This window comes from Equus caballus, chromosome 24 (genome assembly GCF_041296265.1).
Source record: "Equus caballus isolate H_3958 breed thoroughbred chromosome 24, TB-T2T, whole genome shotgun sequence".
Lineage (NCBI taxonomy): Eukaryota > Metazoa > Chordata > Mammalia > Perissodactyla > Equidae > Equus > Equus caballus.
The window spans coordinates 34705992-34725255 of record NC_091707.1 but is presented as its reverse complement, the minus strand read 5'-3'; the positions used below and the strand labels follow the sequence as shown (position 1 = coordinate 34725255).

Genomic DNA, 19264 nt, shown 5'->3' with positions numbered 1-19264 from the left:
CCGCTGCCGTGGTCCCAGTTCCTCCCAGGCCTGGGGCACAGTCCTCTCCACCAGGGCCCTTCCCCTTGGAAAACGAGTGCTCTCTGTTTCCTGCTTTTAGCTACTCCAGTTAAAGCCCAGGGGCCAGGGGCCAGCAGGGAAAAGCAACAACCTGACACTCCAGGCGTAAAACTCACATGCCCCTACCTGGGGAGGTCATCTGAAAGGATGGAATTCGGACAGGGATGCGCCTGCGCGCATGGAGCAGTGAGGAAGAAATACTAAAAAGAGCCAATATTTACTGAGCACTTACTGTCTACCAGTCTCTGTTTTAAGTACTTCATGTTTATCAGTTTTTAATCTTTACAGCAATGCAATGAGGGGCGTCACTGCAGATAAGAAATCTGAGGCACAGAGACAGTAAGTCACTTATCCGGGGTCACACAGTGGGGACAGGAAGTAGCCAGGCAGTGGTGTGGTGGTAACTGTTCAACAACTGGCTGGGGGCGGGTCCTGATCTGCAGCATTCGCCGATTCCCATGATGTAAATACTCCAACCGTCACCAGTTTCAAGCTACGAACGAGACATCACTGAGCACAGAGCTGGGAAAAGATGGACAGTCACAAACTGTCACACAGAATTTCAACCGTACGGACACATTAGAGGGAAATTTACTTCAGGAACATAAAGGTAATAAGATCTTAGGAAGTGATGAGTTTTGAGGACTTAATACCTTTGTTTTTAATACAATGTATTTAATTGTAAGTTTAGAGAATTTCATTTTTCATAATGGTGGTGTTTAACAATCAGCTCACAAAATTCCTGAAAATTTATCGATCGGCTCTCCCAAGCCAGTTTGAGCTGGTTCCAGCACACCACTGGGGCCAGGATTTAGACTCAGTCTGGAGCCAGCGAGTTTCCTCCAACACTACACATACTGCCCCGAGAAGGGCACGGGTGCCCGGGTAGCCGGCCATCTCTGCCCCCACTGATGAGTGACGCAACAAACCAGCCCCTTCCATGGCTCCCCTCTCCCTCTTATGGCCCCTGGAGTCCCCTTCGCCCACTTCCAATCTCCCTAAGTTAGCTCCACCAGCATTTATTAAACATCTACTCCGTACCAGGCACTGTCTTAGGCACTGAGGACACAGACATGAGCTTACACTGTAGGGGCTCAGGAGCTAGTGGGAGAAGATAAGCATATATTCAAATCCAACAGATTACAACCAGTCAGGGGTCCGGGACTGCAGCTGCGAGAGAGAGAGAGATTAATTCCCCCCGGGGAGGGGTCACGGATGGCTTTACCCACAGTGGGAAACATGAGTGGGGTTTTAAAGGATAAATAGAAGTTCGCCAGGCAGACTAGGGGTTGCAGGGTAAGCAACAGCAGGAACAGGAAAGACTAGATCTGAGATGTATATTTAGGTCAAAGTTGTGCAGACCAAGGAGGGGACTGGACAATGAAGAGAAAAGGAAGGAGGGAAGACACGCTCCATATCTTGGCTGGGGGCCCTGTGTCAAGGGAGGGGGAGGCACGGGAGACATGGGAGAAGCGGGTTTGGAGGGCGAGGCTGCGGCCCTGTTTTGCATGTGCTGGCGTGAGGTAGCCCTGGGAATCCAAGTGGACCCTGAGATTCTGACTAGACGTCCTTGGAGAGCAGCGATGAGAGCACAGGGGCAGGGCATGCGAGGGGCGACAATGCAGGCTGCGAAGAGAGGCATTTAGCCTCAAAGTGCGTCTAGGACAGATTCCCAGGGAGGAAGGACAGGGGTCAGACCCTCGGGGGCCCCTGGAGGTTGGCCGTGGCCTTGGAGGATAAGGTTAGAGCCACCACAAGTTCATTTCTCCAGTGTCCCCTGTGCCAGTGACCCAGGCGGAGGGGGAGAGAGGCCCAACTCAGTGTGCCACCTCTCCCATCCGCCTTTTCAGGAACAAGACAGGGGGCCCAACTTCCCCTTCCACCTCCGCCCCAAACTTGACCTGTGTGTCTGACCCATGCAGCTAAGAAGGGGTGTTCTGAAAGCTGGGATTAGAAAGCTGAAATTCTAGACGCAGGAGTGACAGACAACATGGAAGTGAGCGGTGCAGGCACGCAGCCAGACAGCCCCTGAGCAGATCCCGGCTTGTGCCAGCTGTGTGACCTCGGGCAAGTGACCTAACATCCCTGTACCTCGGTTTCTTTACCTGTGACACGGGGAGGATAATAGAACCTACTTCCCAGGGTGGTTGTGAGGAAGCAATGAATTAACACCTGAAATGTTCTCAGGGCAAAGCCCGGCATACAGTAAATGCTCAATAAATGTCAATGACTGCTATTATTGCTATTATTACAGTTGCCCACCTCTGACCCTATGGTTTATTTTTAGCTCTCTCATCTCCCCCAAAACTTTTCCTCCAGCAAACCCTAAAGTGATCCCCGGGGAGTTAGGTGTCTTGGGGAAGAGAATCTGAACACAGGTATGGGGCTCTGAAAACGGTGCTGGCTGCGTTGCTCCTGCATTCCCAGCAGCTGGGCGGCTTTTCTCAGACTGAATGAGGCCTGAGCACCTTCCGGCCTCTCTGCAGGTCAGGCAAGCCACTGCGGCACTGAGCACGGTGTGTGTGCATGTGTGTGTGCACGTGTATGTATGTGTGTGTTGGGAGGAGGCTGGCACACCACACTAGGAGGCAGCTGCAGTGCTAAAGAGCATGGAGCACGAAAGGCAGTTCCAAAACCAGAGCTGCTTGCTGAAGTCGAACGGGAGTGCTCCCCACTCCAGGACCCCGAGTTTCCGAAGGCTTGCCAAACACTGGGATCCTCACCCTCCTTCCCACCTTCTGAAGGCTCCGTGGTGGGACCGGCACCCGAGAGGTGCAGTGCCATCGAGGGCCTGTAGGGGGCTCTAGAGCTCTTCCATTTCCCACACTCTGGGCTGTGAGGGGACCTCGCTTAAAACAATGGTTGTGTTTACCCGGGCTGGGAGACTATGCTGCTCTGAGAGGTGAGCGAAGAAAAGCTGGGGTTCGCTGGTCCCCCGCTGGTGAGCCCCAGTTCTTCCATGCTCCTAACTGGCTGTTTCAGGTTCAGCCCCGTGTCCTCCCTACTCCACCACTGAACATGATTTGGGCGGTTTCCCCCACAGCCTCCTAGGGGACGCCTCCAAGGAGTCAGCCTCCTGCCCTTGTGTGGGAAGGCAGGGAGAGGCGCTGTTTTGGCTTCCAAGGTGCAGCACGGGTAGCTTCCGGTTACTGGGGTCTCAGGTTCCAGCAGTCCAGCCCCTCAACCTGCTTGTCAGGGAAACATCATGCAGAGACAGGTACCGGAAGAGACTCCGCTTACCCTGTTCTCCCTAAGGCAAAACTCAGTGCTCTGGGTGCTATGTTACGAGACCTCATTCAGCAGGTTTATTTACCTAATTGCAACTCCATCAATCTATCTGGATCACGGAAATCACTTGTACCCAACTTTCAAGGACATCGCCAACCTAACGGGTTAATAGGGGCAAAAAGTTAAAGACAGTCATTTAAAAAACAACTTGAAAAAACTAAACACATCGTCACTCTCTTGGGCTTCATCAAAAGCAGAAAAAATAAAGGAAATGTGTGTTTCTTAATCAGACCAGTTTAAGAAAAACACCAACAGATAGAGTGGCCAGATTTAGCAATTACTGCATGGGACATACTTATACTAAAAAAATTATTTGTTGTTTATCTAAAATTCAAATAATGCGGTGTCCTCTATTTTATTGAGCAACTCTACCCACGGTCGGAGGATCTAGGGATCCATTCAAAGGAACTTTCCTATTCTAATTCCTTCTCTGATCCCCTTGTGTTACATATGGAAACCCAAGCCACGTTGATCACAGTAAATGAAGTAATCAGTTCAAGCACCCCAATCTCACTGCTGAGGATTCTCATTGTGAGGCTGTCAAAGGAAGGAAAACTAACTTCCAACAGATAACATCAAAGAATGACTAAGAACACAGAACATTCAGTGTACACCCACTCTGTGCCTGGCACTTGTGAATTACTTCCGTTGAATCTTCACAACAACCCTGGGAGGTAGGTACTATTAGTAGAAACCAAAAAATGTATCTGTAAGTCTCATTTCTGTGGTTCTTGCAAAGGCATGTAAATTTCTGGTCAATTACTTCCCGGAGGCAGAAAGGGGAGGAAACCCAAGGACTCTATCCCATCCACAAACCAGCTTATTCATAATGCAATGCCAGGTCTGTTGCTATTTGGTTATGTGCCACTTACACGGGAAACTGTCTTAATTTCAGTGAATTATCACTGGCCTGGGGTGTGGGATTGTGGGAGAGAAGTGGGTGGGACACCCACAACAGTCTTCAGTAAATTGGCCTTACAACTGAGGAAGATGCGTTACACCTCAGGATAATAAACAGCTCATTTGCTGTGAATAAAGGCACGGCTCAAGCCACCTGGAATACTCGGTGACAATGACACGCAGATTCCAAATGTTCTCTGTAAGAAAAAACACCCTTTCTCCTAATCCTTCTTAAACTCAACAAGACTGATTGGTTTTTATTATTCATGAATTAATTTTTTACTCCGGGTCCAACAAGGGAATTGAAGCTATAATGTTTCTCACCGATTGAGGGGGAAAAAGCTGATCTCGACCCGAGCGGCACAGCCAGACTCTTGCTGGGGTTCCCCGGGGGTTGGATGTTTTGTTGTTAAATCAGTTAATAATCAATTATCCAAAGGTTTGGGGTTTTTTTTTTTTCTTTTTGGAGGAAGAAAAATTGAGTAAGAACACAAGTAAGAATATTAACATAGAAAAAAATGCAGCCAGCCACGGGACCCCGGTATATGAGGTGCCTCCTATTATATTAGGCTGGGGTATTAGGCTGCCTCCTTTTTCCAAGGCACATGTACAGAAAAAAAGGAATGAGAGAGAAAATAACAAAGGCAGAGCCGATTTCAAAAGTAATGCACAGATGAGCAGAGTCTGCAGATGAGCAGGTCCAGGTCTGGGAGTCGGCATGAAGAGTCAGAAGAGGGGTCACAGGATGCAGAGGGGTCAGCTCCCTGTGCCCTCCCTCTAATCTCTGCCCCCAGAGGGCAGGCTGAAGTACCCAGGAGCAGCGGACACCAGCCTCGGGGAAGCTGAACAGCCGAGAAGGCAGCCAGGGGTGGCCAGGTGACTTTGCTTCTGTCTTCACACAGCTCTTTTCCCAGCTATTCACACGCGCCAAGTCCTAACCGCTCTTGTCCTCTGTCTGCCTTTGGTCTGCAAACCTCTCCTGAGATCGCGGCCAGAGAAACCAAGGAACAAGAGGGGCCCAAGAGGCTGATGGGCATGAGCCTCAGAAGCTGGTGGCACTGGGGTCAGACCTGACACAGCATCCTTTACAAGAAACATTTCTCCCCTCCGAGTTCACAGGCAACACACCCAGCATTTCTCAGGGGGTCCATGTGGCTGACACCATATTCTCCTCTACCCGTCTGTTCGTATTTCAGAAACAGGCAGTTTTAGCTCCTGGATGAATTCGGACATGCAGACCTGAAGCCTTTGCACATTTACGTTTGCAGGAAAACCTGTTCAGTGGCAAGACACAGCAACCCTCATCCAGTTACCATGAGAAAACTGGTTATGAGAATTGCTTTGCGCTTTTAGGAAAGAAAAAGCTGCAAGCTGTTATGACCGCTATAATTATTACAACATCGCGTGATTGCTATTATATCTGTAAAAGCGGTGTACTTTCTGCCAAAGCTTGTTAGCTTGACTGCTTAGGTAGACAATGTCAACACACCCAAGAGACACATGACAAAGACGGAGACTAAGAGGAAAAGGATAAATACTGCGCTCTGCATGCCTGCTGAAGGCATGTTTTACCATCAAAAGGGAATGTTTTCTCCTGATCGATCAGGAAGGCCAAAACAAAAGCACAGACCAGCTCATTTCCTCTGCCTCACCAAGATCCCAAACTAGAGCTTACAGCGCTCGCAAGTGAGATGAGAAGAGAGAGAGAGAAATTGGTTTTGAATAAAGTTTAGTGCTTCCTGATGCCCTCACCCACACCTCCAGTCCCTATCACCTTGTTCCTCGGGGAATAGGCACAACCAACCTGGAATGTGCCTACAAACAGGAGGTCTGTCTCTTCCTTGTCATCTCCACCGAAACATGTGAACAGGCCATTGAAGTGGATCAAAGTATTGATGGCTGGAGCAGAACAGCGTGGCCAGTAACAGGCACTCTACTTTGGGACTTCATCCAACTAATCGTGCTCATCCCCTAGAAACAGCTCGAACACACCCACACACTCACACACATGCATATACACATGTACGCACGCTCAGGTAGACACACACAGACCCACATACCCTACACTCTTTCCTCCAAAACATATAAAATCAGAGAGAGAGAGAGAAAAGGACAAGGTCAAACTAGGGCATGCTGGAATGAAAATAGAGAAAAAAAATAAGTGAAGACAAAGGAAAATGTTAAATTGTAAGACAGAGAAATCTCAACTAAAACATCACCCTTTATACCCCCCTATGCTCCCCCTACAGCATTCCCTCACCACTGTATTTCCTTGTCCTTTGCCCTTCGGAAACCAAGAACATGAAAAGGCCGGTGATGCTCAAAAACCTTTTTCCGTGTATCTTTTTAAAAAATATAAACCAGGTAAAAATACCAAAAACATAAATCTTTGTAAAAATAATTTTAAAAATTAATAAGAAAACAACAAAAAAAATAATTGATAAATTCAAGTTAATTCAAGCAATTAAAAAAAAAAGAGCCAAGTTAAAATAACAGTATTCCCAGTTTTGAAAGTCAGAGTCTCCTGGATAGAAAGCTTGACGCTAATGGGGCCCTTCACATTCATGCAATTTTAAACGCAGCGTCTCAGTAAACACCGACGGTCAGGCGTGGGGCTGACAGCGGCTGTAATTGGCAGGAGAGGACCCTGATATAGTTTTAAATGAAAATTGATCACATTTGAAACCAGAAGATAAAAACAAAAGCTTGTCGGACTTTGTTTAACTGCCTTTTGACCTCTGGATGAAATGACATTGAGAAATAAAATAACATTATCCAGAAAACCATTCCCAGAAAAGGTTCAATGCCGAGGATGCTGGATGACACTACTGGATAGAATATTTTCAAGTCCTAAGGAACAGAGGAGAGAAATTTAAAAAGAGAGAGAGAAGAAGAAGAAGAAGAAGAAAAACTTCTTTGGGACTCCATGCATAGGTTGAGCAGAGCAAAATGAAGATTGTGTTTCTAACCTCCAGGACAACTTCTGTTTTGGGTTTATTTTAAATCAAGCTCATCCACCTCTGAATTAAAGACCTTTAGCCAATAGATTCTTTTTACACCTTGTCCGATTCCATGCTGAAAGTCCCATGGGCAGATTAACGAGTATGATTTTCCCTGACTTAAGAAAACATTTGACCCTTTAAGCTATAGACTGTCAATGGCTGTATCCAGGGAGAGAAGAAGTCGGGAACCCGCGACAGAATTGCCCAAAGGCTCCTTTTGAGAGGGGCCATCTGTTACCCCAGAGAAGGGCAGGACTGCCTTCTCACCCTTTCTGGGGTCTGCCTAACCCTGCCCAGGCCAGAAAACTGAAGAGAGGCTCTTAAGAAAGACTGAACTCCTCCAGCTAGCTGCAGGGACAGCCAGCGCTCGGGTCCCTCTGTGTTCCCTTTCGCACCATGGAAAAACCCCAAGGTTTGGCAGCCCCCACTGGAATGTGGCCACGGCCTGACCTCAGCCCAGGCAAGGGGTAAGCAGGCAGCAGGGGCTGTGTTTAAATAGCAGAGCCCATTGCCCCCTGTTACTCCCGTCTTAAAGGGGAACGCCACAGTAACACACTCTCAAACGTGTGCACACAGCCCCTCCACGGTGGAACCTCTCCGAGGAACGGATGCGGCGTCTCATGTTTCGGGATTCAGAGATATCCCCTACCACAGAGGCATTAACAGCAACAGGAAAGGGCTTGCCGCTCCGTTAAGCCATTGCTTATAAATAAAGGTGCTGTTAAGATCCTTTCTATTCTAGTCCTGATCAGTACAGAAAGGTGCTCTAGACAGGGAGACAAGTACACTCACGGGGGGGAAAAAAAGACCCTGCAGCTCCATGTTTCCCCAATTGTGTGGTTTCTCGGTGTCTTTTGTTGGGTGGTTTGTTGGGGGTCTCTGCTCCCAGAGACAAATCAAGCCCGTGCTCTCCTATGGCCGACCTCTCCACACGTCCAGAGTGGGACCGCCCACAGCTGCCCAGCTCTGTGGAACACTCCCGCAGAAGCCAGGAGCCAGCAAGCACTCATTTCCCCTGCCCACTGAGCCCCAGGAGCACTCACAGGAAGTCATGATGGGTCCCCTTTAGAGCCCTGCTTTCTCCAACAAGGCCCCGGGAGCCACAGATCAGCATGCACCTAAGGTCTTCCCATCAAGTCCTTCCAGAGTGGCCAGGAAAGTGAGGGAGGAAATGCCCCAGAGCAGCCTTCCCCACGGGGTCACACTGTGACAAGAGGCAAGGGTCACTTGTCCGGTGGCCTAGGGAAGAAATCCCCCAACTCCTGACCTCTCCCAGTCATTGCCCTGACATCCCCTAGGAGGAAGGAGTCTGGCTCTGCCACCCGTTATGCATGACAGCCCTGCCCTTATCAGTGGAAGGTCAGCAGCCTCAGCAGAGGCAGAGGGCAGGCTGGCCCAGTGAGGGTTAATCTGGCCGGCCAGCCATCACAGGGGTCACAGTGATGTACAGAGAAGTTGAGCATCGCAGTCCCCCAGAGCTGGTCTGCTAATTACATTTGCAATTATAAACACCGCAACCTCCCTCCACAGGGACCAGGCCATACCAGCTGATGGGGCAACCAGCATGTAATCCCACCCCAGGCCACCCCAGCCAAACCAGGGGACACTGGAGCCAGCGGAAGCATATGGGTCCCTCCTCCAAGGAATGCCCACGCCTAGGGTGGTTCCCCGGAGGTCTGCAGGCAGTGGGAGTGAGAAAGGGGAACCTTATCAGAGACGTAGCGCAGTGGGGGGTCACCAGTACTTACAGTGTCAAAAAGATCTTTGATTTATCCCTAGAAATCAGCGAATGGCCTCAAGGGCAAACAGGTAGGATGTGGGCTCAGATTTGTCTGGTTCCAGTCCAGACTTGAGCTGTGCCCTTCGCTGCTTCCTGGCATGGTCTGTGGACCCTCCATTCGAAGCCCCCTTCCGGGCCCATGCACCCTCTAGGAACTCCAGGAGCTGCGAAGGACATCAGACGTTGAGAACTCAAGCCCTGCTGCAGTCTCCCACGGGAACAGTCAGTCAAGAGCCACCAGACTCTAAGACAGAAGCTCCCAGCGGAGCTGTGAGGAGTTCTGGCTAATTCTGGGCAGAACTCTTGGTCCAGCTGGAAGAGCATCTGGAGGGCCTCTGTCTCAGGGAGGGAGGGACAGGGCCGATGACGGCGGCAGGGTGGGAAGGCAGTGGCAGGGGTTCTTCAGGGTGTGGGCTGGGCCTTACTTTGAAGGAGTGGATTATGGTCTAAATATCTGCTCTTCCTTTCCCTTAAATGAGAACCACAAATAATTTTAAGCACCTGGGAAGACAAGTTGTAGAGAAGGGCACTGCAGAACCACGTCAAGAGCATCCTGTCTCTCATCTGTCTTCTGAATTCTCGCTCCTTTGGAATCCTGCTCCTTCACACAGTCGACTCAGTTGCCCGCCTGCAATGCACACGCCTTCTGGATGGCTCTCTCTCTCCCACGCACACCCTTCCTTTGGCCTGCTAGACTCGTCTAGATCTTCCCACTTCCAAGCGCTCAAAGGAAACAAGGCATTTTGCAGTGGATGGAAAAAGGAGACAAACTTTCCCAATGACTTTAGATTAGCTTTAAAAACCATTTGGCAAAATACCCAATTATCAGGAACACGAATCAAGCACACAGGACAAAGTTACAAGGGTCCCTGCGCTGGGGCCAGAGCACTCTGAGAAGGCAGGGTTGTGACATGAAATGCCTGTCACTGCCACTTCCCTCGCAGCACTTTCCCCGAAAGTCCCCTCTGTCCCTAGTCTCTCGGACTAAATGGAATATTTATTGATCACTCCAAATCAATAGAAGGAAAAGGTTTCTGTTTGGTGGGCCTGGTTGTTTCTTCATATGTTTTTTTAGGAAACATCTTTTCCTATGTCCTACTTATTGGTAAAATAGAGGATTGTTTATAAAATGAAGGGAGTTGGGGAAATAATAAGCTCCAAGAGGAAATTTCCAGTTGATGTCAGGATCTCACTGAGCCGGAAAGGGCCTTGGCCAGGACCAGGGCTCTCCACATTGACCCACTGTTTCCTCCTAGCTCATCGCTCTCGGGCCTGAACAAGTCCACCCTCCTATCGCTCCAGCCTCTTCCACGCGGCCCACACCTCCAGAAGAGTGGCAGGCACATAAAGCTTTATTTCCTAGAGCCCCTCCCTTGGAAAACCAAGACTAATGTCCTCGCTCTGATTTATTTTTAAATGTACCATTAAAAATTAATTTCCCCCTTTGTTTTCTCTGGGTCACCGATTCTGAATTACCATGTGGCATTTTTTCCTACGTGTCAACCCACATTTTACCTTCAGGACAGTTTGTTCTTTGTTTCTTTAACAACAGCGAAGTGGTCATCAGACAAGCCCCCCCAGCTCCCCAGGTTTTGTACTGAGGGTCTCCAGACGGTTCTGGGTACGGACACATTTGTACACAGGCACACGCAGGCCAGCACTCTCCCTCCCACTCTGGCTGATTATATATGTACATAAAATATTGATTAGAGATGGTAATGGAGTCACCTACAGAATTGGCTACGGGAAAATGAAAATGAAGGAGAGAAAGGTAGGAAGGTAGGAGTGTGTGTGTGTGTGTTAATTTCTCACCTGGGAAAGTGAGAATAACACGAGAGGCTTAGAACATGCTCTCTGTATGTTGGCAGGTGAGAAGTCAGGCTGGAAAGTGCTTTCTCGCTGAACTATGGGCCCTGTGCCCTCGGGTTTTCTCCAGTCCAGGAATGTCGACTAAGCCACATGGGTAGAAACTGTGCACACTAAACCACTCGTGTGTTATGTTCCACAAGAAACATCAGCACTGTAATGAACAGATTCATCCTCCTATCCTTCCAACAAACCAAAGAATTCAGTCCTGCTTGTTACTTTGCCACCAATGGCTCTAAAGCTACTTGTCATGAAGCCCCAGGGCTGAGGTCAGAAAGATGCCTCCCCCAAGACACCAGCCTCTGACCTCCACAAGCTCGTCTTTGGAAATTCTGTGCACCTGGACCACAGCAGATGCAAACTCTCACCGGGAAGCACACATCTGTATACGAGGCCAGCTCACCCAGGCTCGGGGCTGCTGCCCAGCAGGTCCTTGGATTTGAGAAATAGCATCTCACCGGGATCGTTAGCTCCCCAGTGCAGTTAGCGGGTATATTTCTGGCTTCTCCTGTGCCCCATGGACGGAGAAGCTAATTCTTTACAAAGAAACCAGGAAGAGGAAGGAATCCAAACTACTGTCAGGCTTATATTACATAGTAAATGATTCCCCCTTCAAACAGTCCCCACCCCCCGGGCCTGGGCTCCCTCATTCCCCTCTACTGCTTCCCTAACATCCTCTCTTTGCCCATATTTCTCCTCAAACTCAAGCCAGGGTTGCCGTCAACTGGATGAATTACCCAGCTGCTAAATCCTCCATCTCTCCTTGCTTTCCTGGTCAACATAATCAAAGGATGTACTTCCCCTCACGAATTTTCATATTTATTGACTATGATTTGAGCCAGGGACAAATACATAGATATTTCGAGCTCAACTAAAGAAGTCACCTCTGAAGAGAGAGAGCCTAAATAATTTAAATATCCAATATTTGTCATACTTGGTAATTTTATGTGAGGAAATGCCCCACAAGCATCAAACATTGTTCACAGCCTCACTTACCCAGCCCGGAGGTTTCTCTGGCGGCTCCCACTCCCGCTTTAGGAGGGAGCACCGTATGGCACGGCCCCACCCCCACCCCCACCAGCCATACAAGCGGGGATCAGTGTAACCTTTAAAGAGAATGAGAAGCCACTTTTAGAGTTGATGGAAATCTGAATCCATTATAATTAAGGATTCCCCTCATCTCCCAACCCAATCGCTTTCTTTCGACACTCCTGGCTAAATTCTGGTGACACTTAAAGGACCCTGTGCCCAGGGAAATCCTAAAACTAGAACCAAAAAGGTCAGCGTGGAGGCTGGGACAGTCCGGTCATCGACAGGAAACGCTGCTGTGAAGTTGTCTCCTCTCTCTGCGCGTGGTCTCCCCAGGATGGAGGTAGTCTGCGCAGCGAGGGGGGCGGTGAGGCACACTTCCTGGAACCCCACATTATCCCGAGCATCTATTTTAGAGATGTCGTGGTTCTTGGGAGGGGGTTACAAAAATGAAAGGATGGTGGAGCGAGCACTGACTTTGGTAGTTTAGTTTGCTTCAGAAGAAAAGAGAAGGAAGAAGAGGACTAAGTTAAGCAGGTCCGCGAGAACCTAGAGTTCTCATTTTATTATTATTTTAAGCTTTCCAAGGGGCCACTGCGCGCGCCCACACCCCGACGCCAGGATGCCAGCCCGGAGCGCGGCAGGACACGGAGCGCCCAAGGGGAGACCCGGGCAGGTACCCGGGCAGGTGGGGCGACGACCGCGGAGAGCCCTGGGAGGGAAACCCCGGGTGGCCAGAGCAGGACCCAGGAGAGCCCGGGCTGGACGCGCGGGGCAGCCGCTCGCCGTTCGGGGGATCAGTGCTCACTTTCCCACTCTGCGCGCTCGGCGCGCTGGCCAAGCCCGGGACCCCCGGGTTCCCGGGAATCCGGTCGCGCAGCCCGGCCCACCGCCCAGGCCCACGCCCCTCAGACAACCCCAGGTTCCCGGGAGGCGAGCGCAAAGACGCCCCGGGGCACGAAAATTGCGTCCGTCTGTTCCGCCGGACGCAGCGTCCCTCAAACCGGCGAACCAACTTTGCCTGCGCCGCAACGCCCGGCCGGCTGTCCCTACTCCTGGCGGGATGCGGGCTCCCCTCGCAGGGCATGCGGGGCGCAGTGCGTCCCGGGCCGCGCCGCTCGCACCCCTGGGCGCCTCGGGTCCACTACGCCGCGTGCGCGCCCTCGGGGCGCCCCACTGGGACCGCGGGGCAGGCAGCGCTGGCCGCCTGCAGTTTCCGAACCCGCGCCGCCCGTCCGATTTCGCTGCCTTGCCAACATCATATTTGGTCCCCAGTATGGAAGTTAAAATATTAAAGTCCAAGGGCCCGCGCGGAGGCTTTCTCGGACGGGACAGGGCATCTTTGCGATGTTCCCGCACCTGTTCTGGGCTGGCTCCTCCCCATTCCACAGAAACTCAAATATTTTCTCGCCACCGGGGAGATCATAAAGGAAGAGTGAATGAGACAGTGCTGCTCTTACCTAAAAGTAAGGGTTTGTAAAAGGGGTGCGGGAAAAGTTAGAGCGGGTTTACCCCCGAGAAGGAGACCCAGGAAGTGTGCGACTTCCCCCCTCCGACGTCCCCCAAGTGCCCCCGGCGTCCCTGCCACTTCAAGAATGCCTAGAAGAATAACTGCGACACCCAGGACACAGACAGCCGGACAGGCAGAAGGACAGACCGACCGACCGAGAGCCAGAGCACCTACTGGTTGTGGTAGCCGAGGGGGTCCGGGATGCAGAGTTCTGACACGTCCATCAGTCCCGTTTTAGCATTCCCAGTTGGTGGAGAAAGGCGGCGGGGAAATCACGCGGAAGAGCGAGTGAAGGGCACAGGCGAGGTGCGAGTCCGGGCAGGGGCACAGTGAGCGGGAGCGGGCAGAGTGGGAGGACGCGCCGTGGCGGGGCGAGAGGGAGGCAGAGAGCCGCGCGCGCACAGCCCGGCGCTCCCACTCGGGCACACACTCCGAGCGGCAGAGGGGATGGGAAGCCGTGGAGGAGGCTCCGGCACCAGAGACTTGGAGCCCACTAACCCTACTGTAGCTTTAAGGCTGGGAGACTGATGTATGGTTTGGCTCCTATTGGCTATCTCTCAGGGGCTGGACTTAAAGTGACAGAATCGAGCTGGGGTGGGGGGAGGGGGGTAAGCCAGAGAGACTTCAATGGAAGCAGACGCTCAGGCGAGGTCCCCACCTCCTGAGGAGTAGGAGGACTGGGGTGTAAAGCCTCAAGCCTGCTTTCTCGCCATTAAAGAAAAAAAATGTGTCCACCTGGCTGGTGGGACTCGGGGGTTGAAAGATGTGCCGCTTACATACCCCCCCCCCCCCCCCCCCCCCCCCCCCGCCCCTACCTCCCATCCCATCTTTTAACAGCAGGCCTAGCAAACTCACCTTTCAGCCTTTTGGGAGGATCTGTTTTACAAATTAAAAATGAGTCACATTTCTCCACTCTCACACCAGGGAGAAGAGCCCAGCTCCTTAGAAATTCAGAGCCTCAAATGCTGTTTGGTGCTCAAAAGTGCAAAGGATCAGGTCGGTAGGTGAGGCACAGTCAGAGAGCAGGAGAGGAACAGATTCCCCTCCCAGCTCTCATCACCTGGGCCAGCCTGTTCTAAATCTCGTATGGCCAGACGCAGGGCATGTGTCTATAAAATGCTCTCTAGATGCCTAAAATGATGCTCTCTTCATTGGCAACTCTCAGAAATGTACCCAGGACACAGACACAAGCCAATAAATTCCTGTCTGCTTAGGAAAATACAATCGTGGTTAAAACAACCAACTTACCTGCCACATCCACTTTGAGGCCCACAAGTAGACACTTCAAAATACACACCTGAATCCCCAGCTACGAACACACCTGCATCCCTGTGTGCTGCTCCCTCCATGAACCCAAATATTGCGAGCTGCCGATGGACCAAAATAAGCTATAAGTCAAGCCCCAATCCTTCTTCTGGGACTTGTCAGCTTTTGAGATGTGCCAGCCACGGGGATAATAATCAATTTGATGATTCCAATGAGTGTGGGGAGGGGATAGGTATAGAATTATTTAAAGGGGGAAAGCGCTCAGGAGACACCAGCACCTTATTCTCCTATATTCAACAGAAGACAATGAGCAGGAGGCGGAAGACATAATTTTATCATGCTGGCAGTGTTCAGGCACTTCAGAAATAAAGGCAGGGAGGGGTGTGAGAACCCCCAGGAGGGGCCAGTGGCTCAGGAGGGGCTGGCGAGTGGGCAGCAGGACCACAGACGACACTTGACTTGGATAAATGTAAGCGCGTGCAGGCTGGGAACCAGAGCTGAGATTTTTCATACGTGCTGAAGTGGAGGAACGCGTGAATTCTCCGGGCGCGGGGCTCAGGCAGGCATCTCACAGGGAGATGGATGAAGACGTCCGCTCTGTCAGCAGAACCCCCAGCAGCCCCGGATTTTGTTTTTAATCACAGAGGTACTTGGTTGCGTTAGAGATGGAAAGAGGGGTACAGAAAGACTTTGCTTAACCATGACCTCTACGCGACCACCATCTCGCCAAGACCTCAGTGACCGGTTTCTCTGCGTCCCTTCTGGCCCCCTGAAATGCCTTCTCCAAGCACGTAGCTACCCGGGCGCACTTGGTAAAATGCACATCCAGTGTCCTCTTGTCACAACTAGGAAAGAAGCCCCAGTCCTTCCCATGGCCCACAAGGAAGGCCCCACACGACAGCCTCCTGTGCGGCCTTCTGTACCCCTCCTCAGATCATGCCATGCTTCCCTCAGCGCTTACACCTGCTACCTAGAACACCCCACCTTCTGGACCGCACCAGAACCTTCTGCTATGCACTTTTTTTCAAGTAATGTAATAATTTGCAATGATATACATAGTGGTATGAGGACTAGCCACCCCCCAGATTGTAAGCTCTAAGAGGGTAGAGGTGCGTTTGGTTTTTTTCGTCGGAGAATCCCCATTGCTTAACAGTGCCTGACACATAGCAGTTGCTTGATGAAGATTTTGTTGAAGGAATTGTTAAAGCGGAGCCGTTTGGGGCAGAGTGCCAGAGCTTGTTGAGACACAGGATGGCTACCCGGGAAGGGGGTCGGGTCCTGACAGGTTGTATGGCATCAGCTGGCTCCATGCTCTGTGTGGGTGACCATTTTTAAGTGGAGACAGAGCACACTTGGTGGAGCATGAAAAGAAAGACAACTTCACAGCCCAGCAGTGGATGCAAAGCCACTGGGGGCAAGTGAGGGGAAACAGGGGGTCCGTGTGGGTTAAAAAGCTAGGCTAGTGCCCGCACACAATCACTGTCTGCCTCCAAGGCTCAGGGAGAAAGGTCACTGAGGGCCTCGCCTCTGGGCACTAGCTGATTGTCCTCCAGGGCAGGAATGAGGTCCTTGAGACCCCGTCCTCCTTAGACTGGCCTCCGTCACCATCCTGTCCAGCCTCCTCTCACACAGCCCTGGGCCAGAGCTCTCCTCTCCTCTCCCTCCCTGGCACGCAGGAGCCTGCAGACTCTGCTGGAGGGGAGATGAAGGCCCACCAGCCAGGACACCCTGGGGACCTGATCCAGCCCGGTGGGCCCAGGCTTTTCCTGTGCTTCTCCAGACAGACGTGGCCAGTCACACGCTATTCATGGGACCAGCCTTTCTCTGTCCTCAGCCAGCTCCTTCCCAAAGCCGAGTTCAGGTTCCACACCTCTGGCTGGAGAGGCGTCATTGTAGGAGCGTGCAGGGGACTCTGGGATCTGGTCCTGACTACTCCATGTGACCTTGCCAAAGTCATCTCTTCTCCAGAAAACAAAGATGGTGCAGGCTTAGAGAGGGTAGGCGGGGCCCTTGGGTTCCTTCAAGCTTGAAATTCACTCACTCAATCATTATTTCATGCTTCCGCCGCTCTCCTAGAGCAGGTGCTAGTTGCAATCCACCCCTAGCAAAAAGCTCTAAGCCACCCCTTCACTATCCTGTGTCCCAATACTGGCGCCCCCAGATGGGCAAGCCAGCCCAAAGGACGTGGGACAAAAGGAATTAGACACAGTAATTGTGGAGGGTGTAAGGGGACAGCAGTTCACATTGTTCTGGTGACAAACTTCTTTAAATAAATATTTATTAAATTCACAGAAACTTACAGCCAGGAAGGGCTCAGGAAATCATTTAGAACTAGCATCAGATTTTACAAATATGGAAATTTGTACATTTCTCTGTGTGTTGAAGTGACCTACCCAAGGTCACACAGCAAATAACTGGCAAAGCGTGCCATCTGTGGTCTCTGGATTTCTACTCATCCAGCTGCTAAATCTTTGTACACAAGTCTCTCCACTTTCCCTCCACCCTCCTCCCCCGAGTTCAAGCTCTTTGCTGAGGAATGTGAAGCCAAACAAGAGGAGTGCCATTGGCAACACACTTCGCCTGGTGGATGATGGGGACCCAGGCTTCTGTGTCTCACATGGTTTCCTGGGAGAAAAAAGAAGCACTGATGGGTGGACACCAATTTCATGACCTGTCGTCCTGCCATGAAGAATGCTCCAGGTGGCAGGTAAGTAGGAAAACATACCCAGACACAGCCTGGCTCACTCTCTTCCCCAAACCTGTGTTTCCCTAGGTACAAAAAGTACCAAGTGTGTGGTGGATAGCTGAACACAGGTCCACACTGACCACCCCTCTTTCCCATCTCAGTCTGTCTAAGTCCTTAGTGTGGGCTGTCCCAATGCCAGCACCTGGATCTCGAAGGGCACCCGAGTGTCCTTGCCATGGTCTATGCAGCTGACCCCCAGCCCAGCAGCCCTTGCCGCAGGTCTGGTGAAAATCTCTGCCCTTAACAGAGCCTGGTCTTGGTGTGCATCTTCCCTCTCTTGAGGCAGCCTCCCCTGACACCAGTCATTTCTGCACACGTAAGGCGGCAGCAAGCAGTGTCTCTTGGTTCTTGAGTCCCCTCCCTGTGGCACACTGCTCTTGGCCCAACAATAAGAGAAGGCTTTCAAGCCAAGCAACTCAGCAGGAGGTGGTGGACTCAGCGTGGACCCAGGAGAACAGAGGACTTGATGGCTTCATCACTAAAAGATAAGACCCAACGGGAATTTTTGGAGAGTCTGCCCCATGCTCCCTAAGTCCGCTGAATGTGGGACATAAATTGTTTGGTTATGCCATCCCGGTCCCTCACCCTTACCACCTTCCCTGAACCCAAGTTTCCAGGTGAAAATGATGCCTTGGGAAACACACAAGGTGTGCAGCCACTTCTTACCACCAGCCCAAGAAGGAGAAGACGCCTCCGTGGACCTGTCGGAGTCACAGTCCAAGCTCGTTTCTGTTCCACCCCAGAGCGAGGGCCGGGGGAGGCAAGTCCAGGAAGTGCCTGCATTGACCATCCATGGTGACTAAGGTGGGCCTGGCCTAGACAGCGAGCCTAACCTGCGCATCTCTGGGGACAGTGCTGATCAGGCCAGGGCTCCTTGGACTCCTGACCAGGGAAAATGTCCCTGTCCACACACCCCTGTGGGCCCACTCTCTTCTCACATGCTTGAATTCGGGGTGTGGAGTTATATCCCTGAGTGGTGGTCAGCAGGCTGTCAGCCCATTGGCTGGCACATGTCCCAAGGATCATAATTAACTGATAACGCTAATACAATGTGAGTTTGTGCTCCCATAATAGTCTCCTGCTGACAGATAAATGCTGCGGAAACATGATGGCTTTTCCTGAAGCTGTAATGGCCCATTATTGGGGCAAGAAGGCCCACGTACTGTTAGCACCGCCTCCATGACACCAAAGATAAAATATGAAGGGGACATCTTGTGTGGATAAATGCTCGGGTTCCCTCCCACCACCACCATCCATTGCATTATCAGAAATTCCTACCAGGGGTCTTGGAATAACTTCCAGATATTTCAAAGCTCCAGTTTTTGTTTTTGAGCCTCAAGATCCCATTCTCACCAACACAGCTGAATAGTATATTAAAGTTCTCTGTTTACCAAAAGGATTCCTTCTTCCTGCAGGCCCCAGGCAACATGGCGACCGTGTGAGCAGCTTGGGGGATCAGCAGGAAGGTGAGCTATGTCTCTCCATGGAAACAAAGATCTTTTTTCCCTCCTAATCACCAGGAGACCAGGAACACATCAGAACTATAATAGCTTTGTCCCCTGCCAAATTTCTGGGGGAAAAGAAAGGAGGAGGAAGAGTACAAAGAGAAGAGGTGGGAGGAGGAGAGAGAGGAAGAGAAAAGAATATGACTTGCTGGTACCTGGTACCTAAGAGGCTCGGAACAACTAGCTCTTGACTGAAGGAATGCTCTGTCTTATTAAATATTTTCCATTCCAGTGGATTGTGGGGTTTTTCCCCTCATGACAAAGAAATTTGACCTTATTTTCATCTGTGTCACATATTAATTTATCATCCAA

General features: G+C 51.1%; 1 protein-coding gene across 2 annotated transcripts in view; it reads right to left on the bottom strand.

The window, feature by feature from the left end:
* The window catches only part of ESRRB (estrogen related receptor beta), a 176622-nt gene that overhangs the window by 100119 nt on the left and 57239 nt on the right, over positions 1 to 19264 (bottom strand). Inside the window, exon 1 of one of the 2 annotated variants that reach the window (XM_023628150.2) lies at positions 13610 to 13947. The exons of the other annotated variant lie outside the window; for it this stretch is intronic. Within the exon in view, the coding sequence (XP_023483918.1) occupies positions 13610 to 13659 (50 nt within the window). The 5' untranslated portion in view covers positions 13660 to 13947. Of the gene's footprint in view, positions 1 to 13609; positions 13948 to 19264 lie in introns of those variants that run through there. 2 annotated transcript variants of the gene reach the window in all.